We start from the raw sequence: 23,422 nt of genomic DNA, 5'->3' as shown, positions 1-23,422 counted from the left end.
GTTTGGAACTGATCTGAGCCCAGCTGTGCTGGCAGTCCTTCTGAGATGCTCTGGATAGACAGACGCACTGGATAGACGGAGGAAGAAGCGACTGTGCAATGCCACAACTGCTCCTAATGTAACTTCAGCTGGCTTAAAATGACTCCACGCACAGAGAGAGAAGCATACCAGCACACACACATATGTAAATGTGCACTAACGGCGGCCCTCTTTAGCCTTCTCAAAGGTTTCTCTGGAAAAGCCATAAATTAGTTTTATTATCGTCCCATAAATATGACATTCCCACATTCCTGAATTAGGACTCAATGTGTGAAAAAATCATTAGAAGAAGAATATGAAATATCTCTGAGCACATGTGAAATACATTACGCTTTCTTATAAACCTCTACTTATAGAAATGTGTGTGTGTTACCAATGCTAGACAACGACTAACAAAACAATAACTTACCAGAACGAAAATCAAGGTATGTTATCCAGCTAAAATCGACTTTTCAAAGAGCATATATTCTTCATTCCGTGAGCTTTGAGAGAACACAACAAAACAAATAAAGAAAGGTCCTCTCAAATACTTTCTTAACCGTGTAAGAAGCTCAAAGCCATACCAGCCTTTCAATAGTACTACAGGAAACCAGCACGCCGGAGGTCTTTTTTGTATTGCTGTGGCATCTATTGAGGTTTTCCACAGATGCTAGGCAACTACCCTCCCTTAACACTCCCCACAAAAACCCCTCACCCTTGCACTTCGGTCACCACCAGCGTTTCGTGACCCAGCTTGACCTTTCTTTTTCACTGACCTCCATACAATGAGACAGGCCACAATTAAAAGTGTGGAATGCTTTTAAGCGATGACACCTTTCAATGGGCTGACAATGTTCGATTTACTGGATGTTATTAAGCTGGCTTCTGGCCTGGCCCCCATCACCTAGCATCCTTGTCTAAAAGGGATATGATCCCTGTATTTAAGTCTCTCCCTCCCCTTTCCCTCCGTTTTTGTTCGTTAGACTTAAGCCGTTTGAAGGAAAGATGAGAAAGAGCGGCTCAGTTCGTGCTAGCAGACCCGAGGCCTTGAGACCGCTGACACGATGGGCTCCAATTGGTCAAATGAGCTTCATTTCACACGAAGGACATGATATGGCCATTACTGTCCACCGAGTGCTGAACAGAAGGCCGTTCCTGACGGTAATGAGATGGGAGAGAGGCCAAACACCCTGACTGTCAAACCGTCCAAACTTCCTTTTTCGATGTGCTTAGCATTTCACACGCAGAAACCCAATTAGACCGTCTAGACTGCTTTACAGGTACCTATGATCTGCCATCAGGATAGCCAACTCAATATGGCCTATCTGTCCAGACATCTGAGATCTATATGCCTTTATCCGCTCTTTCCATCTGCGCTGTGGACAGTTTAATTAAAGCTTCCATTACAACCAATTTGCAGAGTCCATTATGGCCTCTTAATGGTGGACGGTGCCAGAGAAAACAAAGAGTAAAGCAAACGTCACACGTAATTCTGAGTTGTAATAACATAAAAAAAGTGGGGTGGGTTATGGTACAATAACTACAGGAAGACAAATCTTCAAGTGTCCCTCATGATGTACACCAAGGACATAAGAAAACAAAAATAGAAACAGTTATGATCTAATTATAAAACTACTAAATGTTATAGTTAATTAAATATAATTTAAACATTTATTATTATTATTATTATTATTAATAATAATAATAATAATAATAATAATGATAAGAATAGTACACTAAATATTTTATACAACATATATAGTTGAAAATATACAATTTATTTTCACATTACATTTGAATTTAATCTGTGTTTGTATTTTTCATTTTAATCACAGACAGTACATAAATTAAAATAAATACAATTAAATAAAATAAGAAAATATTTTAAATGCATTGATAAATCCCATTATGTAAACTAAATACGCATAACTAAACATACATTTAATAAATATAAAACAGTTGGCCATTGTGATCCATTTCTTGTCAACACAAATCCATTCTCCAAAAAAGTCAAAGACTTAAAAGTAAAGTGAATGGAAAGAGGAAGTGAGAGAGACAGTGAAATCATCTGCTATCTCCTGTCTGCAGACCATCTGAGCTTTACAACGATGTGGTCTCCATATGCATCAGCTCCAAACCATAACCAATGTTAAGCTGTCAGTGTTTGTCTGTGCCTAAAGGAGGAGTCTGGTATGCTTTTTTTCTCTCTCTCTCTGGTGAGTTTCACATCTCCATTCTGCACTACACTTTCTCAACTCTCCACTAATTAGGGAAGCAGTTGCTCATCTTCTCAATCCTCCTGAGAGTTTAACCCAAAACTCAGAAGTGGTCAAAACTGATCTGAAAGAAGATCCGGAGCATCAGGTCTCCAAGCGGCCCATCATTCTGACAGGCCGCATTTAGTGTAAAAGTTGGCCAGAGACTCACAAAGAAAGTCTTTCCTACAACAATAACAAAAACTTCATGCGAATGTCATAACGTATAAACATTACATTTATAATTTCAGTGGTGTTTGCCTGTGTAGTTCATCAGCATGGCATTAGAACTGAGTGGTTTGAACAGCATAAGGCATGTGTGAAAAATGTTTCACTTCATAAACATGATTTTGCACTGAATTTGCAATCAAATTGGATCATAAGATAAGATATACATGCCGAAGGTCTTGAAAAACTTCAAGGGAAATTGGTTCTCCTGATACTCAACAGCATACTAGCAATAAGGATGGGTGACAGGGTGCTTCAGGAGAGCTGGTCTGGACCCAACAACGTTTGTAACCTGCTACGCACCATTTGGGGCACATTCTATCTAAATGGTCTCTTTGAAGCGAAACCACAGGTCTACTGTATCCCTAAAGAGAGCGAGACAGAGATAAGACCTCCCTATTAAAGAAACGAAGAGCAGCAGAGGGGACTGTCAGGCCATTTCCCCCTGCCCAGGCTGCAGTAGCTGTAGACGGGCTGCGGAGCGGGACCATTTGAAGTGAAGAACACTCGAGGGATTGAAAAACAGAAAACCCTTGGTTGGATTCCTGGCTTTGTGCAACAAGAGGATGAAATTCTATAAGGACTCCACTAGTGTGCACTCTTGATTTTTTTTCCTCTACCTCTCCTGTCTTGCTTTTTTTCTACAAAAAAGCAAAGGGTTTTGCTGGTCTTGGGGTTGTGAAGCAGACAAGGAACATTCCTCAGGGGGGCCCAGGCGCCCTTTCTTGACACATCTCAGTGTTGCACTTTCTTTCCCCCCTCCCTCCCTCGGTTCCCTCTCTCCAACCACTTCAGCCCCACTTTCCCCCAACGCTCGTCTCTTTTCTCTTACATTCTCTGACTCGACTACCTCATATCTGTCCATACCCACCATCCCCTCCTCTCCCAAGATGCTTGCCTCCGTTCCTCTGACTCAAACCCATCCCGGTGCTCTCTTTCGCCCCTGCGCCATCTCACCCTCCCTCTGCTTGCATTCTCCATCACTCTGCTGGGCTTCTGTTTGTTTGGTAAAGACTGTTGAGTCTTTGACGTCTGTAGATGCCTGTGATTTCTCCCAGGCTCCCGAGGGGCCCAGGGAGAGAGTGCTTTGTGCTCTGACAACGTGGGCCTGCAAGGAGGGAGCTGGGACTGTTTTTCTGCTCCAACGCTTCTTGGCAGGGTGTTTAACCAGTATCGGTGCACTGTGCTGCTTCCAGGTGAAAGATTTGGGCTTGGAGGAAGAGACTACACTAGACTAGACAATAAACTGAATCAACAGTGAAGCAGAAGTGCATTTACTTAGGTTATTAGGTGAATTTTTCTTTATTGCACAGCACAGTTCCTAAAGCTGTGATTCTTCACAAATCATATAATATTCAAATGAACCATTTTTGGAGCATACAGAAGTAGTCACAACCCCTTCAATATTATAAAATAAATACTTTAATTTTACCCTCCATTTAATATATTAAAAGAATGCAACAACCTTGTGTAGTACATCACGATACCTGTATAATGACACTTAAGAGTACGACTTCACTTAAAGCTTGACATATCGAAAAATCTACACAACATTTCCGTGAAAGGGGCTTCTGAAAGGCTTGCTGAAACAACCCATAATCTCTTTCAATCCCTTCCTCCATCTCTGCAGGGCTTTATAGTGACCTGCTCCATAAAAAAAACTGTAAGAGATGAGGATAGCAGAGCAAGACATTAAAACTTGATAAATGACTTTTTAGGAGGCTCTGCCATGATAACACTTTACTGCTTGCTTTGCCATTTTCAGAGCCTTCCTCATTAAAGTCATTTGGCTTCAAGGCCAAACTCTCCATTCATTTATAATCAAATGAGGGAACTTGATGATGAACTAATTCATTCATCAGATTCTTATGAACAATGGCCATCTGAGATGGAATAAAGGAGGCAGATTTCTATAGTGTTGCCACCCATATCAAAGGGCGCATTGCATCGCTTGCTGGCACAAAACTTACATTTCGTCTGAAGAAGAAAAAAAAGAGGAGGAGTGAAGAAATGAGAAGAACATTTGGGATAAATCAGTGGACAAAGAGGTTAGGGAATGTCATTCACTCAAACTGCATAAAAAAAGTCGTGATTTTCATTCAGTCTAAAAACCAATCGTTTGAAAAAAACAAGTCAAAGTCTATTCATTGTATTTGGATGCTGTAAAGTGACTATAGAGGCTGAAATATGAATAAAACATTTGAGCAATAGAAAATTTGCCACATTAAATAGTGACAGCAGATCAAAAAGATGGCCTGGAGACTTTTTTTTGTTTTATTTTGGTCTGTAGAGCAACTCAAATAACACTGAAGTAAATGTATAAAACTGCTACTGGAAGATGAGCAGGTGTGTAGAGCCTCACTCCATAAGGCTCAAGGCCATGGAGAAATAAAATACACCTACACATAAATGCTGGCACAGCCATGTACACATGCATTTATAGGCAAGTAACCACATTTAATATCCTTAAATAGAGCGACTATGGCATTTGAACCACTGAAGGTCTCTGTGTGGCATATTGTTCTAACTGTTCTAGTCAATGCAGTTTACAACTAGACAAAAGCTTTTTTCTGACTTCAAAAAAGCCAACATGGCACAATTATCATATAGAGTTATAGTTAAGCTGTCAGCTTCTTGTAGACATATGAATTACGAAAACCGTGATGTAAAATGTTTTGGACATTACTTTTACAAGGAGCTACTGCTGCCACCAAAGACCAAAAGTATGGGCATGCAAGAGAGAAAAGTGGAAAAGGAAAATAAAGAGGGACAGAGAGGAAGGAAGAGAAGTAGAGAGACAGAGTGTGGCATTGAGGCCACGGCGGCTGGATGTTTGACATTGGAAATGGTTTAGAGCAGAAGGAACTGGCAATTTCTATCTCTAATTAAAGGCTTTGGCTCACATGACCATGTACAGGTGCACCAACACCAGACTGCAGAGCTGGGAAGAAAGGCCTCCTTGTGTGTGGTGAAGCCATGCTCGCCCAGCGGGAGTTTCCACACACACACACACACACACACACACACACACACACACACTCACAGAGGATGCAGCCAAGGAGTGCAAACATTCACATTCATTACCTTCACTACAATTTCAAGCCCTTATTTCAAGTGACAGAAAAAACTATGCAAAGTAGTTGTTATTTTACAAGTTCTTTCCTTCTCTTTTCCTGTTCTGCTCATGAGCTCTCTACTCTACAAACAACTTCATTGATTACTTGTGTCAATTTTTAAGCAACTCAAGTGGTCAAATTACTAGGAACCTATTTTTATATTCTTATGAAACTCCAGGATCGCAAGTTCTCAGACTAAAGGAGGCACAAAAAAAATTCACTTCGGCCAAAAAAAAATAAATAAATTGTCTGATTATTACTGTTTTGATAGAATTTTCACTTCTTAATTTACAATGACTAGATAATATATGGTTCAACTATGTAATCAAGTCCCTAATCTTTTTATTAAGATTTATAACATTTAGTTTTAGTTTTTAATAATTTCTTTTTATTGCATGAAATAGAAATTGTGTGGGAAATTTATTTAATTTAATTTATTTATTTAGCCTTAAAAAATATTTAAAACAAAAAAATTGCATTTCAAAGTTGTATTTAATAATATTTTACTATATATTGCTACATATTATGATTTATTTGTATAAATATAAATAAATAAAATAATATTATAAAATAAAATAATTATAAATATCTATTATATTATTTTATTATATTATAAAAAATATAATAATTTTTTTTTTTTTTTTTTTTAAGTCTTAAAAGATAGTGGTAAATATTTCATAGGTATTCAGTGCTTCACTTTCACTATATAGTCAAACATAATGACTATATAAAAAGAAAGGTCATATAGAATTATTGGTAAGGGTCAAAGGTAATTACCTGCTGTGGCTTGGATGTAGTAGCAGCACACGTGAATAGCATTTATCACCAGCATCAGAAGGTTAATGAGGACAAATATTAGACAACATCAGTGTCAGAGGCCTTTAGATTTACACACCAAATCAATGGGGAGAGGTAAATAATTTAGCTTAACAGATCCCACTTTTAGTAATACTTCGTAATCAATGTTACATTAAGACATACTAGGCCGTATTAGCAGGCGTGCAGTGCAGCCTGTGTCACTGATAACAAGGTTGAGGGGTCTTGTTACCCTCTGCATCTGTAATGCATTTAGGGAAGAGTGTGGACAGAAAAAAGAAGAATTTCAGCCAAGAAAGTCCGGGAAGTGAGGAAATTCCAACTGACAAACTGGATATGGAAGACACTGACGCATAGGCCAAAGAGCAAAAACAGCACAAGCCTCAGCACGCTGACGTGTCACTGCATAAAACAGTCGCTTAGAGGATTACTGTGACTCAGGCTAGACTGAGACTGCTGCTAGAACTAAACAAAGTGTGAGGATTTCAGTCAAGTCTGCATTATCTACAGAAATTAGAATTAGGAGTAATACAATCGGCAAGTGCATTCTGGAAGACCGCATGGAAATATGAAGCCTGAGGACTAGATTTGGTTAAAAGATTAGTTCGCACAAGAAAGTAATCACTGACTCACTCTTATGTCATTCCAAACATGCACAGCTTACTTCCGCTGAACACAAATAGAGAAATTCTGCGTATCATCAGGGAGGCCCAATATTTCAAGTCCACTAATGCTATGTAATAACTCTGAATAGCACCCAGGCTGTTACAAATGGGTAATTTATTCAGTGGAGATTCTGATCTTTGTGAACTGTGAATTGGATTAACGGATTCACTAAAAAGATCAGACTCATACGAATGAATTGTTTGTGCTTTCACACTTGTATAGGTCTGTTTCTTATAGTATCATATGGTTTCAGAAGATTTGTATTAAAGTATACAATTTATATAAACTACATTTCTGATACTTTTATGGTGTATGTTCAGCGGCCTCAATCCTCATTCACTTTCAATATGTTTATACATTTTGCAAAACATTTTTATGTAATTTGTATCTATTACTGTACATTAAACAGATTATTGCTGAATGACTTGAATACACCTCGAGTGTAGTCTGCATAACCACCTTAAATATCTGCATTAATGTAATTCTAAAATGACAGCAATAATTTTTTTTTTTTACAAACCTGTAAATGTAATATGTGATGTTTGCAATTAATAGATGATTAAATGCATAAAAAAATCCTGCTACATACTATTATAATAATAATATTATGCATAGTTACATGCAAGTAGCCTAGTACTTTATAAAATGTAAAATGTATATTTTCAAAATTTCCATGTCAGAGTGAAATATGCCTTTCATGTTTTATACTGTTCTAATTAAATGACTGGAAAATGGCAAACCTTAATTCTATACACCACACAAATAAACTTTTTTGAGATGTTGAAACCACTGTTATACAGTTTGGTTTGCATAGTTGGTTGTTTATAGTTTGCGCAAGACATGGAAATTGCACAAGAAAAAACTAACAGCTAAACACACTTCCTGAAAGTCTGGATAGAGGACTTGGGGTCTTTTACACACACACACACACACACCTGCTGCTGTTGAAGGTGCAGTAAATCCACCGGGCTGATCTCCCCATTGGCGTCACCGTTGGACCCGCCCTCTCTCCCTCCGCCGTCTGATTGGCTGCTTAGACTGCTGACTCCATTTTGATTGGAGGGTGTGGTTCGAATGGTCTCAGTTGCTGATTCTACCATCATCACGTGGCACCTTGGGGGAGAAAAAATTAAAAAAGATATTGATTGACCATCAAGCATCGTTGGAAGTCTTAGAAAGAATGTTAGAACCTACATAGGTAATGTTTTTTTTTATTTTTTTTTATCTGCAGTAGAAATACAGTGACACAGGTGTTAACCTTGATAAGAACATAGTAAACAAGCTTTGCGCCATACATCCATTTGGATATACCTAAAGAACCACCTGAGCCTCGGAACAGCCAATGGCAGCCAAGGACACAAACGCGGAGGAAGGCGCAACGAAGGTCTGCCTGAAGAGATACTTGTGTCAAACCAAAATGGCATTGTGCCGTGAAAGAATGCAGTGCTTTTCCCTTTTACCAAAGGTTACAATACAGCGCATCAGCTCTGATCGAAGGACATTTGTCTTTGACAGTAAAGTGTTGATGCATCCACCAGCGTAACAAAGAAGCCCTTTCAATTAGAAAACTTGTACTCAAAAGAAACACCAACCTCTCATACACCTTATTATCAGCCGTACAAAAACACAAGCAACTTCCAATAGAACAGGAATGCATTTACTGTCTTTAAGAGGTGAAGAGAGTCCAAAAAGAAAGAAATAAGCCTTCGAATGAGTGAACGATTCAGTGAACAAATAACTTATTGACGTGTATAGCATTTTTAGAAAAGGAGTGAGTGCTCCTTAACTAAAAAAAGCAAATGTGTCAATTGTGTTGTCATTTTTATTTAAAAATACATTAAGCGTGTAACTCACACATAAAACGGCTTAAATACACCTCTCCTGTTTTTTTAATGTCTGACTTAACATAATAATTTATTAATATGTTTATTCATAAAGAAGAAAAAGCCAATAAAAGATCAAGACTCATGAGAAGAAAATTAAGTAGTGATATATTGAATAGTTTGTCAAGGTTAGACCAGACTGTATAATATCACACTGCATAATAGATATTTATTAAATTAATGATTTGTGTAAATAAATAAATCATATGTCTTGTGTGTGTGGAAATTACATTTCAAAATTATTCAAACGTTTCTCGTGCGCGTGAAACTAATTTAAACCTTTTTTGAAAATAGCACAAACATTTCTCATAACTACATAATACCAACAGGAACACACAGAGTATGTTTCTAAGAACTTGCCGTGTGTGTTTTTGAACTAGATTTTCACTACATTTTGCTCGCTTTATTTAACCTTGCCTTCTTTTTTGTCATTGACGTGCTTATGAAAACCTGTAAGATATTCACTTCAAAACAAAATCAATGACATGAAGCCCAGCATTGCGATTGCATTGTGGGAATGGTTTTATCTACACATGTAGTACGTGCCGTGCAGTAAAGCTCGCCACAACAACAGCTGAACACACAGATAGAGAAGACTTTTTACCTGCTTCTACGACCAGATCTACATCAGGACGTTTTGGAAACTCAAGGGTGCTTTTATGGGTCCAATAAGTTCACAGTAGGAATCACTTAAATGCACCTGGTTGAAGAGTTATATACTTCACCCAAAGCTGTCAACTCAGGCAGTCACGCGAAACTCGCATGACTGAAGAGGATACAGGCATGTCTTGTATCATGGGGGACGCAAACCAAAAATGTGGGTAGTTTTATTGTCTGTGGACTTGTGAGAAACTCTAAACCATGTGCGGTTAATTTACATCTACCCAGACCATGCAGGGGACAATATTAAACCCTCCCAAAAAACTCTTCAACTTCTTTTATCATATGCAAGAGTCCTAAGCTCTTTGTGATACGCGAGACTTGAAGGAACGAGCAGCTGCTGAGCGAGTGCATCACTGCCATATTAACCAGCCCGGGGTGTAAGCAAGCATGAAGCCTTGTCATATCCCGTAATGGGTGTATATTGCCGCTATAATGGAAGGTCGTAAATAAAGCAGCCCAATAAATCTGCACAGGGAACCTTTGATTACGACTGTGAGACAGAAGTTTGCAGCGTCTTGTAATTGTTTTTGGCAAGCTCATCTAAGCCGCCAATGTCGAGGCTTGCCGCATCTTGTTTAGCCCCTGAAGCCCCTCTAGCTGAACTTTGACCTGTGAAAACAGAGGAAGATGCATTTTTCTTCTAAGGGGAAGTGAGGGATACAGAAAGGGTGGGCGTTTTTTTAGATCGAAGAGATAAAATGTGCATTTTGGGGGAGGGAGAGGTAAAAAAAAAAGAGAGGCACGTTTGCCTTTTAATTGGGACGGAAGAGAAATGGGACCAAACTTGCCTTTGCTTCAGGGACAAAAACAAAAAAAAAAAAAAAAAAGCTTGCAACAGATAAAACAAAAATTCCAGGACCAGCGTCTTCGCAACATGGTAACGCAATGCATTTATGTACTAATATCAGCAGATTTTCTTTGGCACTTACAAGAAAGGGTGGAGGGGTGGTGATTCATTCTCTATCCTGTTTCTGCAAGTACTGAGGCTGCAACAAGGGATCATGGGAACTTCTGTGACTGCCTGTTAAAAGCTGTTTATATTGCTGAGGTTGCTGAGAGTTGCTAAGGTAAGACAGCAGTGAATTCTGATTCGGGTCCAGAAGCGCATAATAGCAGTAAAAAGTGAAAGCTCTGTAGTTCTAGTGATTTTTTTTTTGTGCGTATGCATATTAAAAAGGAACTAACACAAAAACAAACAAGGTCAGGAAATGGAGAGATGGCGAAACAAGCCACAGTTTATCTCATTCATGACTAAATCCCATTCTCCCCGAAGCAAAGATCCTCCTTTCTCGTTCTCGCTCTCCATCTACCCCCCCGAGGCAGCTGCAGTGCTGTTCCTGTGCTCAGGGTCGGAGTCGGCGGCTGGCACGGGAACAGAGGATTCAGAGAGAGCAGGGTTGAAAAGACGCAGTCTGAGCCAGGTAGGCCAAGGGGCGGAGGTCTCCTGGGTAAATCTCGTACAGGTGGGCCGTCACTTCACACCCTCTAAAAAAATAGCAGGCCTAGCAGGGACTAAAAGCTTCCAGTACTCCGACAGGGTCAGAGGTGAAAGGTAGATTGTCTTTTCCCAGCTCCCTTTTTTATTGTTTAGGGAACACCATTTACTGAAGACGTCAACACTGTAAACCGTAGACAAAGCATCAGGTGTTCCTGCATAAATGAACTTGACAGCTGTTTTTGCTTTTTCATGCAACAAAAGCAGATGAGTCAGTGGCATATGATGAAAAAAATCTAATTGAAAACAAGTACAGTTCTTAGAAATGTACTCTTTTTAAGCTTCAATTGAATCCTGTGGTAAAACTGATGTCAAACGTAAAAATATATTTTCTTTTACTTTAAATTCATATGTACGAACATGAAGATCTTAACCCTTTAAATAAATATATATATATATATATATATATATATGTGTGTGTGTGTGTGTGTGTGTGTGTGTGTGTGTGTGTGTATTTTTAAATGACTACATTTTGGAGATTCCCACCCAATTCATCCCAGAAAAAAACTTATAATGTAATATACATATAGCAGTTTTTTTTAAAAAGTCGTTAAAAATATTTATCAAGCTTTTCAGAATTTTTACTTAAAATATCATTACTAAATTAAAAATACATATACATATATATATATATATATATATATACATATATATATATATATATATATATATATATATATATATATATATATATATATATATATATATATATATATAGTTTTTTATTTTATTTTATTTTATCATTATCTTTTCAATAAACTCAAGCTACACTTCTGCAGAAGAGTGAATCTGTAAATGTTCAAATGATGACAGGCTCAGCCGTGGCTGATTCGTTGAAGTGGAAGTGAATGTACCTCTGAACCCGAGTACCAGCTTTTACAGCCTTTGGCCCGCTCTGCATTCAGAGAGGCGAGAGCTTTGAAGAGGATTGAGGCTGTCGGATCCAGCTGGCTGATCCCAGATCAGCACATCTGCAACCCCAGCCTGTGGATTGGACTCTGCGTTCCGGTCCGACTCCAAAACACAAGCCCCACTAATGCCCCCTGAATTCAGCACTTCCAGCCCGGATCATTTCACCAAAGTGAAGATGGTAGACGGCCAGCGCCAGCTAACAGAATCAGTCTTTATTATTTCAGATGAAAATGAGTATATTTCAAATCCTTCACATAAAAGCTTATTACTGGCCTCTAAAACATTGAAAGCTCTATAACGGATAATTGACTGGGAATACCTGAAATTTAATTTTACACATGTTTTGCTTTTTTCCCCTCTTGTTTGGGTTTCAGTGAAAGAAAATATGGCAAACGTTTAACCGGCTAAAGAGTTTCTTTCACATTAAAAAGTTCTGTTCAAGGAGCAATGTTTAAAATAATGCAAGGATTCAAGCCGTAACTCACTTGGCAATGTCGACAGACTGGTTTAAATTTGCAACTTCAGCTCTCCGGCACACACCAGAGCTCCATTTAACTACAAAGAGCATTACCCAGATCTAAAAAGAAAATAAAACGGGCATAATAGAAGATGACAACAATATTTATAAAAATGGAATACCGCTGTATTCTCCCAGTCCTTTCCCACATTTTTTTTTTTTTATCACTGACTCATTCATTTACTCCATCTTTCCTGTCCTCTTCTTTATATAGGAACTTTTCAAGGCATATGCGGAACCGTTTCACATTTTTTCAGTGGGGCTGTTGGCTTTTTTTGTCTTCCTTTGCACCTGTGGAACAGCTCTTTCTGCACGTTACGCACACGCTAGCACACACAGACATCCTTTTCAGTAGTGTTTTTTTCTTTTCAGCAGCTTACCAGATTAATAACTCTTTATCATGTTAAGCCTTATACAGGTCTATTTATATAAGTCCCACAAAGGCTGTTTCTAGAGCCTTGCATCAGCTCGCAGGAATGCTCTTATTAATAAAACAAAGAAGGAGCCAACATGATTAGTGGAGACAGCCACAGTTGTGCCAGCAGATCTCACGTCTTCTCCCTCAGGCTACCGAAACAACAGTCCCGCGGAGAAACGATCGCTTCATCACGAGTGAGCCGCCCCTGTTAGTCACTAAATCTGATTGAGCAACATAAGTCCACCTGAGCACACGTAACATACTTGTTTTATTTCAAAACCTAGTGAGCATTATATAAATAGAATACCATTGTTGAAAGCGCACCTAAAGTTGGTTTACATTTTGGCACATATTGTCATGCTACTGTAGTTTAAACTCTTGAATATAGAGCTCTAAAGTTGCATTTGCCGGAAATAAAATAAAATAAAATAGTATTGAAGTAGCTCGATCAATAGGTTTAGAAACAAGCAGGTACATTTTGACAATATAAAATAGGAAATTTGTGCCTGACTGAACAAAAAAAGTACTTTCTGAAGCTAACGCACACTCATTGTGTTTGTTTATTTGGCCGATCAGGAAGAACTGCTCTCGGGACGCAAATATTCAGGAACGCGGTCTACGGAAGGATAGGGTGTATTTGTGTTAGCGACTCCAACTGCTAGCCCACGGGGCAGAGGGCAGGTATGTGTGTGTCCCAGCGGTTAGAACACACAGCTTGTGGCTCTTCCTCCAGATTTGTCTTCCTTAGACGTATGGTTGGTGGTGGTGGTGGTGGTGGTTAGAGGGAGGGGGCAGGTATGACTACATCAACTAAAAGGCTGGGCCCAGGGGAAGTCTGTCACTGTCTGCCATGAAGACAGATAGCAGGAAGACCCAGAGCTGAGAAAGAGCGTGAGAGTGAGAGAGATGTAATGAGCAGGGTATCTAAAGTAAGTCACCACAAGAAAGGGTCCGAAACAAATAAGTGTTCCTGATAGAATAATAAAAGAAAGCCTGAATTGCTGGGCGTCTCTTAGCAGTTTTAACCTTGGCCCAGCATCGGCCACTTCAAAGGGATCAACTACCCGCTCCTCCCGGGGGGCACGGTGCACTGGAATATCCTGACAGTAAAGAAGAGACCCTCGTTTGAAGACTGCTTAGCCGAGCACTTATGAGCTCCCTTTTTATGAGCGAAGCCGTTCTCCACTCCACTCCAGAGCGGTTTCCCTCCGTGGAAGTGGCACACTGCTCCACTTGGCATTATGACAGAATCCCTTCACGTTGCCACCCACTTATAGACTCACTCACCCCAGGCCTTTAAATTCATCATGAAATGGCATCCACCACCCATTATACTGACGTAACGTGACATTTTGAAGTGAAACAGGATATTCCATGAGAAAAACATGGTTGACATTTATTTATTTGTTCGTTTTTTACTTGGATTATTTTTTATTATTATTATTGTTTTATTACTTACGAATTGACTGGGTCATAAAAAAAAACAAAAAGTAGGTACCAAGTAGACAGTAGGTACCAAAACAGGGTCAAAAACTCAAACTAAATGTTACAACTCAAACTCATACGATGCTATGCGAAAGAAAATGTACACTAAAATAAAAACTGCACTCCTAACTACACTTATAAACTAAATGTAAAATTATTAAAATATTTGTTAATTGATATTAAGTAAATAAATAGATTAATGTTGTCATAGCAACTAAACTAAATAAGGTGAAGGACTAAAATTACTAACTGAAAATGAATAAAAACAATTAAAAACAAACAAAAAATAAATTGTACTATTTAAAAAACAATAATAAAAAATGAATAAAGAAAAAAAATTGCACTATAAAAGTACCAATAATTTGGAATTGGTGCATTTTTAATAATAAATATGAATTCAAAAAAATTACCCAATGTTACAGTGCATTCAGCTGAAGCACAATGACTGTCTGTTCACCTACTCAAAGACAAATACACCCAAATGTGATTGATTTTAATAGTTATTGTTTTATCCTAATGCTAAGCTCTAGACTGATTCAACTGAGTTAACTGGAACCAATCCCAGGTAAATGACATCAACTGTCCCTTGGGCAAAATAATTCACCCCAGCTTCCTCAATTGCTCCAATTAGATCCCTGCAATTAGTGTATTGCAGGTCTCCTTGGATAAAACACATTTCTTCTAAATACCGGGTAATCAGATATATACAAAGTCCTTGTAAACTCATAATTGCTCTGTAAAGATTATACGTTTTTTGTGTTTGTTTTCTTTTCAAATCCCAGATCTTGAGAAGAGACAGTGCTTTTGTACAGCAGATAAGCTACAGATCCATTTGAACTCAACAGCCTCCTCTTGTGATCACATGGAACAGTTCCAGCCTGTGGACTTTACCTGAGCACTTCTCGACTCAAACACGGATTAACATCTAAGAAATATATCTGCATGCATGTGCCTTTTCACCATGATGATTTAAAGCGCACCAAAGGTAAACATTTGGAATGGGTGCCAGTTTATTGCAGACACGACAGCTTTTACCATCACAACCGAACCCCCCGCCCTCCCCTATTACTAAAGCTTAGGACCACCAATGTCCAAAAATAACCAAATCATTTCCCCACGGCACAGGCTGAGACAAGGGGCACAGAGAAAATGAGAGCGTGGAAAAAGAAAATGGAATGAACAGAATGATCTGCATTCGCGGGGCTAATGACACAACTTTGATCTTCTGATAATTTTCAACGGGTTTCAGAGCGGGTGTCCTAATTTCAAACTCAGGTTTTTTTAGCTGAGGTTTTCCCTTTTCCCATCGAACTAAACTATGGCAGACAACAATTAAGGAACTGCTTACCCGCCGACTGTCACAAAAATCTGAGGCACTTAAAGGACAATTCAATTATCAAGGACATGCCGATATGAAAGTAAAAAAGTAAGAAAGATCCTCACGGGGGAAAGAAAACCAGGCCAAATAAAAATCGGAGAATCAATCGGAGAAAATGTGCATGGGGGAGGCAAGATATGCCTTCATATGATATTTAATGTACCATATGGCGATCTGAGGTGTTCTTGCTGTGACGTGCACCTGATGCAAAAGGAGGCAAAGTCCTGTTTGCAGAGCCCATAAAGATTAGCTTCAATCAGGTGGGTTTCGTTGCAATAGGTAAACACCGCAGCATTCCCGACTGATGAGATCGCTCCTGTGTGTGTGTGTGTGTGTGTGTGTGTGTGTGACCAGGGCAAACATTTACTCCCCCTGACACCACCACCACCACCCTCTGCCTTTTTTCCCTTTGGCCCAAAGTAAGTGATTTTCCAGTCTGCCCTTGACGGTTAAGAGACTGGAGATTTCTATACGAGGCCTCCTCTCCATCAGATGCACAGAGATCATGGCAAATATTTGGAATAGGTGCTGGGATTTCACAAACAGGCCATTTGTCTGCCATTGAACGCACACAGATACATCCACTAAGAGATAATAGCTGGTGGTTATTATCCAGTGCTCATCAAGATGAATAAAGCCATTTCTCATGTCCTGTAATGGTTTAAGAGGCCGATGATGGGGCGAGGGCAGTCTCAAGACTGCATGAGGCAACTAATGCCCAAATTGTATTTAACATGGTGGAACACAGGTGAAACTTTATAGCAATCCAACAACTGCCTAAATGCACCCAGATGGAAAACCTGCTTCAATGAACATTTGCAAGATAAAGTTTTAATGAACAGCAACTCCGATCAGAGTGCGAGGGAAGAGAGAGGGAAGACCGGGGCAGAGTTTGAGAGTCAGCTGATCTTGATTTTTAAAAAAAGACAGTGGGAACAGGAAAATATGGACTGAAGCCAGTTCATGTTTTTGCTCCATTCCGACTCAACAAAGTAAGAATGCCTTAAATATGTTTTTTTTTAAATATATAACTACGTTATTTTCATTATTACTTTTATGCTAAATTAATAATTTAATGTATCAATGTTATTTTTCTGTTGGTCTGTTCGTCAATCAACCATTCGCACAATATTAAAATCCAATTAAAGGTTTAATTAAAATAATAACTTTAAATAATAAATTATTAAACCGATTTTTTTCAGACAAAAATGAGGAAACCTAACTAACTCAAGGTTTTAAATGAGGTGGTGGGGCAAAGTGATGCCTTAAGTTCAAAGTGGACATGATATAATTTTACACATCAGCTTTCATGACTGGCACTCTGGATTTCTGAGTTAATTAATTGATTGGATCAGAGTGGGTATAATCAAATAAAATTTTATAACTCTATAATAAAAAACAACACTTTAGGAGGAGGCATGTGGAAAAAATGATAGCATGTCCATTTTTCAAATTAATTGAATTTTAGTACTTCTGAACTTGGTCCAAGGCATCTCATAAGCAATAACTCAACACCATCTTCAAAATGGTTCCATGACTAAAGATATTCAAACACACACACACACACTTTCAGTTCCTTGATTTCTGGAAGAAAACCACCACTGTTTATAACTAGTAACCGAGAGCATTCAATTGCCAGTAATTTCCATATTATATTCTCCAGTAGCTGCACTGCCTAATAAAGTTCTCACTAAGAGTAAAAGCTAAAATATTAATTCCATCTTCAGCAGTGCTGATTGCATTAAAAAACGTCTGTTTTATTATTTAGCACAGAAAGGAAAATCTTTGTTAAAGTGACTTGAATGCAAATTGATATCACTAGAACGAACAGTGGAAAAGCATTACTAATTTGAATCATAATAATATCAATAGAATAATTCATAATGTAATATAAATAAATTAGAGAGGTAATTCGTTTGAAAATGGATGCCTTCAATTAATGTCTCAGCCCCCCAACCAAAAAAAAGAGGGCACATACACCAGTTTCATAGACAAGAACATTAATTGCTTAACTGTAGTCATTGTTATGAGGTGTCAGAACGCGTGTAGAATCAGGGAAGAAACTAAACATGCAGAGTTCACTTTAATATTACATTAATTTTTCACTGCATTTATTCAATATTCATGAATTATGCTTGCTCTCGCTAACTGTCTTTATATCCTGCGTGAAGTGTTTTTTTCCACAATGAAAACAGCAGCTCGTGTCTCAATTCAATTTGAGCGAGGATGACTTTAAAATCAGTACGTGACACGTTGCCTTTTCACCTTGTTCATTTTCTGTTCCTCTCTACGGTACAAGAGTAGCTGCCTTTGTGTCATTATCAGCCTTATTACACGTCATTAAAATACTGGAAGAACATTCCAGAAGAAATATACACACTACGCCAGAGCACTCTTTCTCTCTCTCTCTCTCGCTCTCTCTCTCTCGTGTCACACTTTTGGGGGTGAGCGTGTGTGTGTGTGCGAGAGCGCAGAAGTGACAAAAAAAGAACAATATAATTGGAGAAATGTACGCAGTAATAATAGGTATTCAGAAAATGATAATTCATATTAAACAGGGTGCATAAAGTCAGCCTCATTTGCATGTTTTAGATTATATGCATTTCAAAAGTAATTTCCGCAGGGCATATGAATGACATTAATTCCCGAGTGGTTTCTGCTATAGACCTCAAACTATCAAACACTCAAACATTTAAAAGATGAAAAAAAGAGTACTGCCACATTTGCGAGGGGAGATTTCAAGGTTAAAGTATTTGAATGCATGTTTTAAAGTTCCGTCTAGGTTGTTTAAAGTTGTTCCTAGCCTAGTTTAAAGTTCACTAAGATGTGTTTGGAACAAATCCACAATGAGACTTTCTACTCGAAAAACTCAGAACATAAATTTACAATTTAAAATTGATGGATGGATGATTCCTAACACATGACAAATAAAATAAAGATCATTCACTATATTGTCAGGTAGCCTAAAATGTGTGCTAATGTGGTTTTAAGACAGAAAAAGTTATTTTATATGACTCGGTCAACCTGACTACATTAGGTTAAAGTCAAATTTAAGTGTCAAGATCAAGTATAAATAGTTTTGAAATAGGGTTTTGAAAAAGCATATACGTTTTCACGTTTTTTGTAGTTTAAGCTGAATATGTAATTTTAATAATCTAAAACATTTTATATCCTTTACACATAAATAAAAAATATGGAAACAATGTGACTACTGCTAAAGTCCTCACAAAACCCTAAACACGAGGGTAGTACATTGTGCCATGCCAATCACTCGAATACAGCACAAAAAGGACTGTGGGTATTCAATATTCAAAGTGCCAAATTATTACAGCCCTTCAGCCAGAAAATGCATAGGAGAGAGAGAGAGAGAGAGAGAGAGAGAGAGAGAGAGAGAGAGAGAGAGAGAGAGAGGAGGGAGGGAGGGAGGAGAGGGAGATCCCTTTTAGCCTCGATTCATTTGAAGAGGGAAAAAAAGGAGAAAGACTCAGGAGTAGGAAACCCTCAGATTTGGCAACTTAAGTGGAAAACAGGTTCTGGATGCAATTTTTATTTGATAAGACAAATTTGGCCTTGTACTATAATGTTTCTGATGCATACAAGATTGGGGTTTGAAGTGTGATGTCTAAAGCAATGGCTCTCAACTGGTGAGCCTGGATAAGAAAATAAATGGATCTCAAACTTTTCCCTTTTTTTTTTTTTTTAAACATTTAAACATTACTGTTGACATAGACTGTGTCCAATCGAACATAAAACAATAAAATATTTAGGTGCAGATTTGATATGTCATTTGAAAGACTTCAGACTTCAAATTTTACTCTTTGAAATTGATAACCAAATCTGCACAAAATAAAATAAACTGCTGAAATAAATAACTAGTTTGTGATGATCTGATCACAATATGTAAATTAATGTTCTCTCTCTCTCTCTCTCTCTATGTACACACACACACACACACACACACACACACACACACACATATATATATACATATATGTGTACACATATACATATACATGCATGCATTTCCTACACAATACTAGTTGAGAACCACCAGGCCAGTTAGTAGACAAACCAAATAAACAAGCAAGTCTAAATTATCGAAAGGACTTCAATTTCTCTCACAAACGTTATGTACATTAAAAAATAACTATAAAAGGAAACAACATGAAAGAATGGAAGATATGGCCTGGGCTGCTTCTTTTTGTAAAGTTTGTGTTTTGTCTGTCTAAATATTATGCTACCGAATGTTTCCCTCCACATGATTATCTCATTATGAATTAATGGCTTGCATGCTGCGATGTGTTTGCGCAATGCCTAGTTTGAGCTAACTGTTTATCTGCCTCGCTATAAGAAAAATAAAACACGGGCTACAGCAAGTCTGGCCATCATAATCGTGAGTCAGCTTGTTGTGGCATTTAAAAGTCAAGCAGATATTAACAGCTTGGGCGGCGGGCGGAAAGTGAGAGCGACTCTAATGAACAACACGCAGACGGTACGCTACTGTAATCGCCCTGACGATCAAGTTTCATCCTCTCCGCTTTACAAGTCTCCGCTTACAGGTGCTGACAGGCCATGCTGGGGTGATTTAAGAGAAAGAAAAATGGATTTTATGGCATTATCTCGTTATATCTCTCTCCCTGTTCTCTACTCGTACCGTAAGACTAGCCTCTTTGTCCTTCTCCAGAGAAGGATACTTGGACAAGTTCAATTATGTGGGGAGAGTAAATGCTGAGGGAACGGGAAAGAGAGAAAGGCAGAGTGAAAGAAGAAATAGAGAATATCTAGAGGGAGAAAAAAAACAGGCTAATTAGGACCTGGAAAATGTATTTGTTATTTTTTTTTTTTTTCCCCAATCTTTTTTCCCTCCCGTTTTTTTTTTTTGTTTCCCGAGGGAGTTTTTAAGAGTTCTATTTCTTTTCAACAAGGGAGGTGGAGGGAAAAAATTAAAAGAGGATTATGTTTCTTAAGACAAAAATCATGACATGCACATAAAAAAAAAAAAAAAAACGAATCGTCTCACAACAAAGGAATTCTCAATGCCCATATTATCAGCAGAGTCCATTTAGCCAGCGTCAACCCGGACTATGCAAACATCTGAATTTACAACGCATTTCATCTGAATCTCAAAACACCAACCCAAAATGATGGGTAGTGGGAGTTTGAGTCTTTTTTCTTTTTTCTTTTTTTTTAAATGGAAAAAGGCTTCCATCTCCAATCAAACCTCGGGCAATAACACTCTAATGAAGTGCATACTAAAAGGGCTCATTCCAATCTCCTTACTTCTGACACCAAGCGCACTTGAAAGGCCATCTTTAGAGAAGCGGTTCTGTAATGATAGCAGCGGATAGACTGGACGTGTAAGAGGCATATTCATTCCTTTGGCTTTAATTGGAGAGCTCGCATGACTGACTCAGAAAGGCTGCTAGTCCGGTTCAGAGCCCCCGAGCCCGAGCCCAGGGGCAGCCAGGCAGAGCTAACGCCCTTAGTCAGGAGGAGGTGAGCGCCAGCACAAAGCCAACATCAAACTAGACACTCGGGCTAAAAGGTATGAGTGGAAGGGGGGGGTTGTCTGAAAGAGAAAAAAAGAGAAAGTCGATGCTTTTTAAAAGACAATTAAAGCACATTGATTTCTCCTCATTGTTTCAACAATACACATTCCAGAGCATCTGGGACCTTGCCTGTTTTATTTGAACGCAATCTGTGGCGCTTCTTTGAGTAATTGTAATCGTTTCCTCCTCAATGGCGCCCACCTGTTGCCGACATTCCCGCGTATCGCCGCAGTTATTCGCCATGTATTAAGTCTCAACTGTAGGATAAACAATACTACCCTCTCTGCTGGTAGAAATCGTCAACTTTCAAGACCTGTCTGAGTGGCTTCATATGATTCAATGGTTCAAAAACAACAACAAAAAAACAGCTTGGAATTATCAAGATACAGGGTGGGGGTTGGTTGGTTGGGGGTCGGGGGGAGCGGGCAAACGCCATCTGCTATCTTTCACCGGAGACTTCTCTCTCTCTCTCTCCGACTTCTCATTCTCCGCTGTTTTTTTAATACCTTCGAAAATACAGGAATGGAAAAAACCTGCATATTTGTCATTTCCGATTGTTTACCTTTTTCACGGCAAATTGATTTTTACATCTCCTTTTCCTGGAAGCGTCTAGGTGCGGGCCTGCCAACCCCTGTTTCTCTGTTTTATGGACCTAGCCCTCTGGAGAAGTTTTAAAGCTTTCAGTTCAGAAGTCATTTAAAAGATACAATACCGCTTTTGTCCCAGGCACCTCTGTTTCTCTCTCTCTCTCACTTGCTCTTCAATCACCCAAATTCCAGCATGCATTCTTTTTTTTCTCTCCCCGAGTTCAAGACTGCATGTTTAAAAGAATCTTTTTTTTTTTTTTTTTTTTGTCATTTCCTCACATTTCTTGAATTTGACTGCTCGCCTCAAAGACGAAAGGACGACTCATTGCATCAGGGCCGTGTGATGATGAAGCGGGGTGACGTACGGCTCTTAGTTTTTGTAGACGTCTGATTTTACACACACTGTCACGGACGCATTATTGGGTCGTTTCGTAATCAGCCGTTTCGCTGTGGATTGTGTCTGGCGTGTGGGACACAATTGGAGTACTGAGACCATTCCTGTTGGGCAGACTTGTGCTTTAATACGCCATCTGCACATAAGCAGAGAAAAGCAAGAAAAGGCTAAAACTCGAAACAATGGTTCGCTGTGAGGAAAATGTCTACTAACAGCTGCTAGACTTATCTGCAAAGTAAAATTCTGTAAAAAAAAAAAAAAAAAAAAAAAAAAAAAAAACATTTAGGCCTGTTAGCTAATTTTAAGATAATGATGTCAATAACTCATGCTGAAAAATCAGTTTTTTTAATTCATGTTCTTGATCAAGACAATATGCTATTATTACTAATATCTTAAGTTTTCTTTGGATGGCCTGTTATCTAGCACAGTCTCAACTGTTTAACAAAAAGTTCTTGAATAAGATATCACAATAATATAATGTTTTGTTTGTGTAGGATTTTGCATGATATAGATTTGAGAAGATCAGCCAATTTAGCCAAACGTTATCCACTAATGTGGTTTTTACACATTTTACGTAGCCAAAAAACAAATCTGACAAAAAAAGGCACGCCAGATGCTGCACACAAAACACAAACATCTACAATCCATATGGATTCTATGAAGGCCTTGATGGTTAAAAAATGGCATAGGCTCAAAAGCTGTCACCCTTCAAGCTGTGAAGCCTTTTTATTGTGTATGCGTGTACAACTACAAAAAAGCGGGGGGGAAAAAAACAAGGGGAATTCTTTTCCCTGAGACCTCTAAAAGCAGATCTCAAAAACCTGTTGAGCTGGAAACATCACTCAACCCCCAGAACTTCAGCAGAGATTAAAAGGCTAAATGGACCGGCATGACTAAACATTTCTTAGTGCAGGGACATGTTCAAAGGCTCTTGGGAATTAAAATCCTCATCAATGCTCCAGCAGAGACAAATCCTTATTTATTTGCTATAATAGGACCACGTCTTTCCAAAGCAGCGGGAGGTGATAAACTCCTCACTTTG

General features: G+C 38.5%; 1 protein-coding gene across 1 annotated transcript in view; it reads right to left on the bottom strand.

Annotated features, from left to right (window-relative positions):
- The window catches only part of foxp4 (forkhead box P4), a 119,678-nt gene that overhangs the window by 72,692 nt on the left and 23,564 nt on the right, over positions 1-23,422 (bottom strand). The window contains exon 2 of the mRNA XM_043252382.1: positions 8,035-8,212. Within this exon, the coding sequence (XP_043108317.1) occupies positions 8,035-8,202 (168 nt within the window). The 5' untranslated portion in view covers positions 8,203-8,212. The remainder of the gene's footprint in view (positions 1-8,034; positions 8,213-23,422) is intronic.

Source organism: Puntigrus tetrazona, chromosome 11 (assembly GCF_018831695.1).
Source record: "Puntigrus tetrazona isolate hp1 chromosome 11, ASM1883169v1, whole genome shotgun sequence".
Taxonomy (NCBI): domain Eukaryota; kingdom Metazoa; phylum Chordata; class Actinopteri; order Cypriniformes; family Cyprinidae; genus Puntigrus; species Puntigrus tetrazona.
The sequence above is the reverse complement of the archived record's forward strand: the minus strand, read 5'-3'. Positions and strand labels throughout refer to the sequence as shown.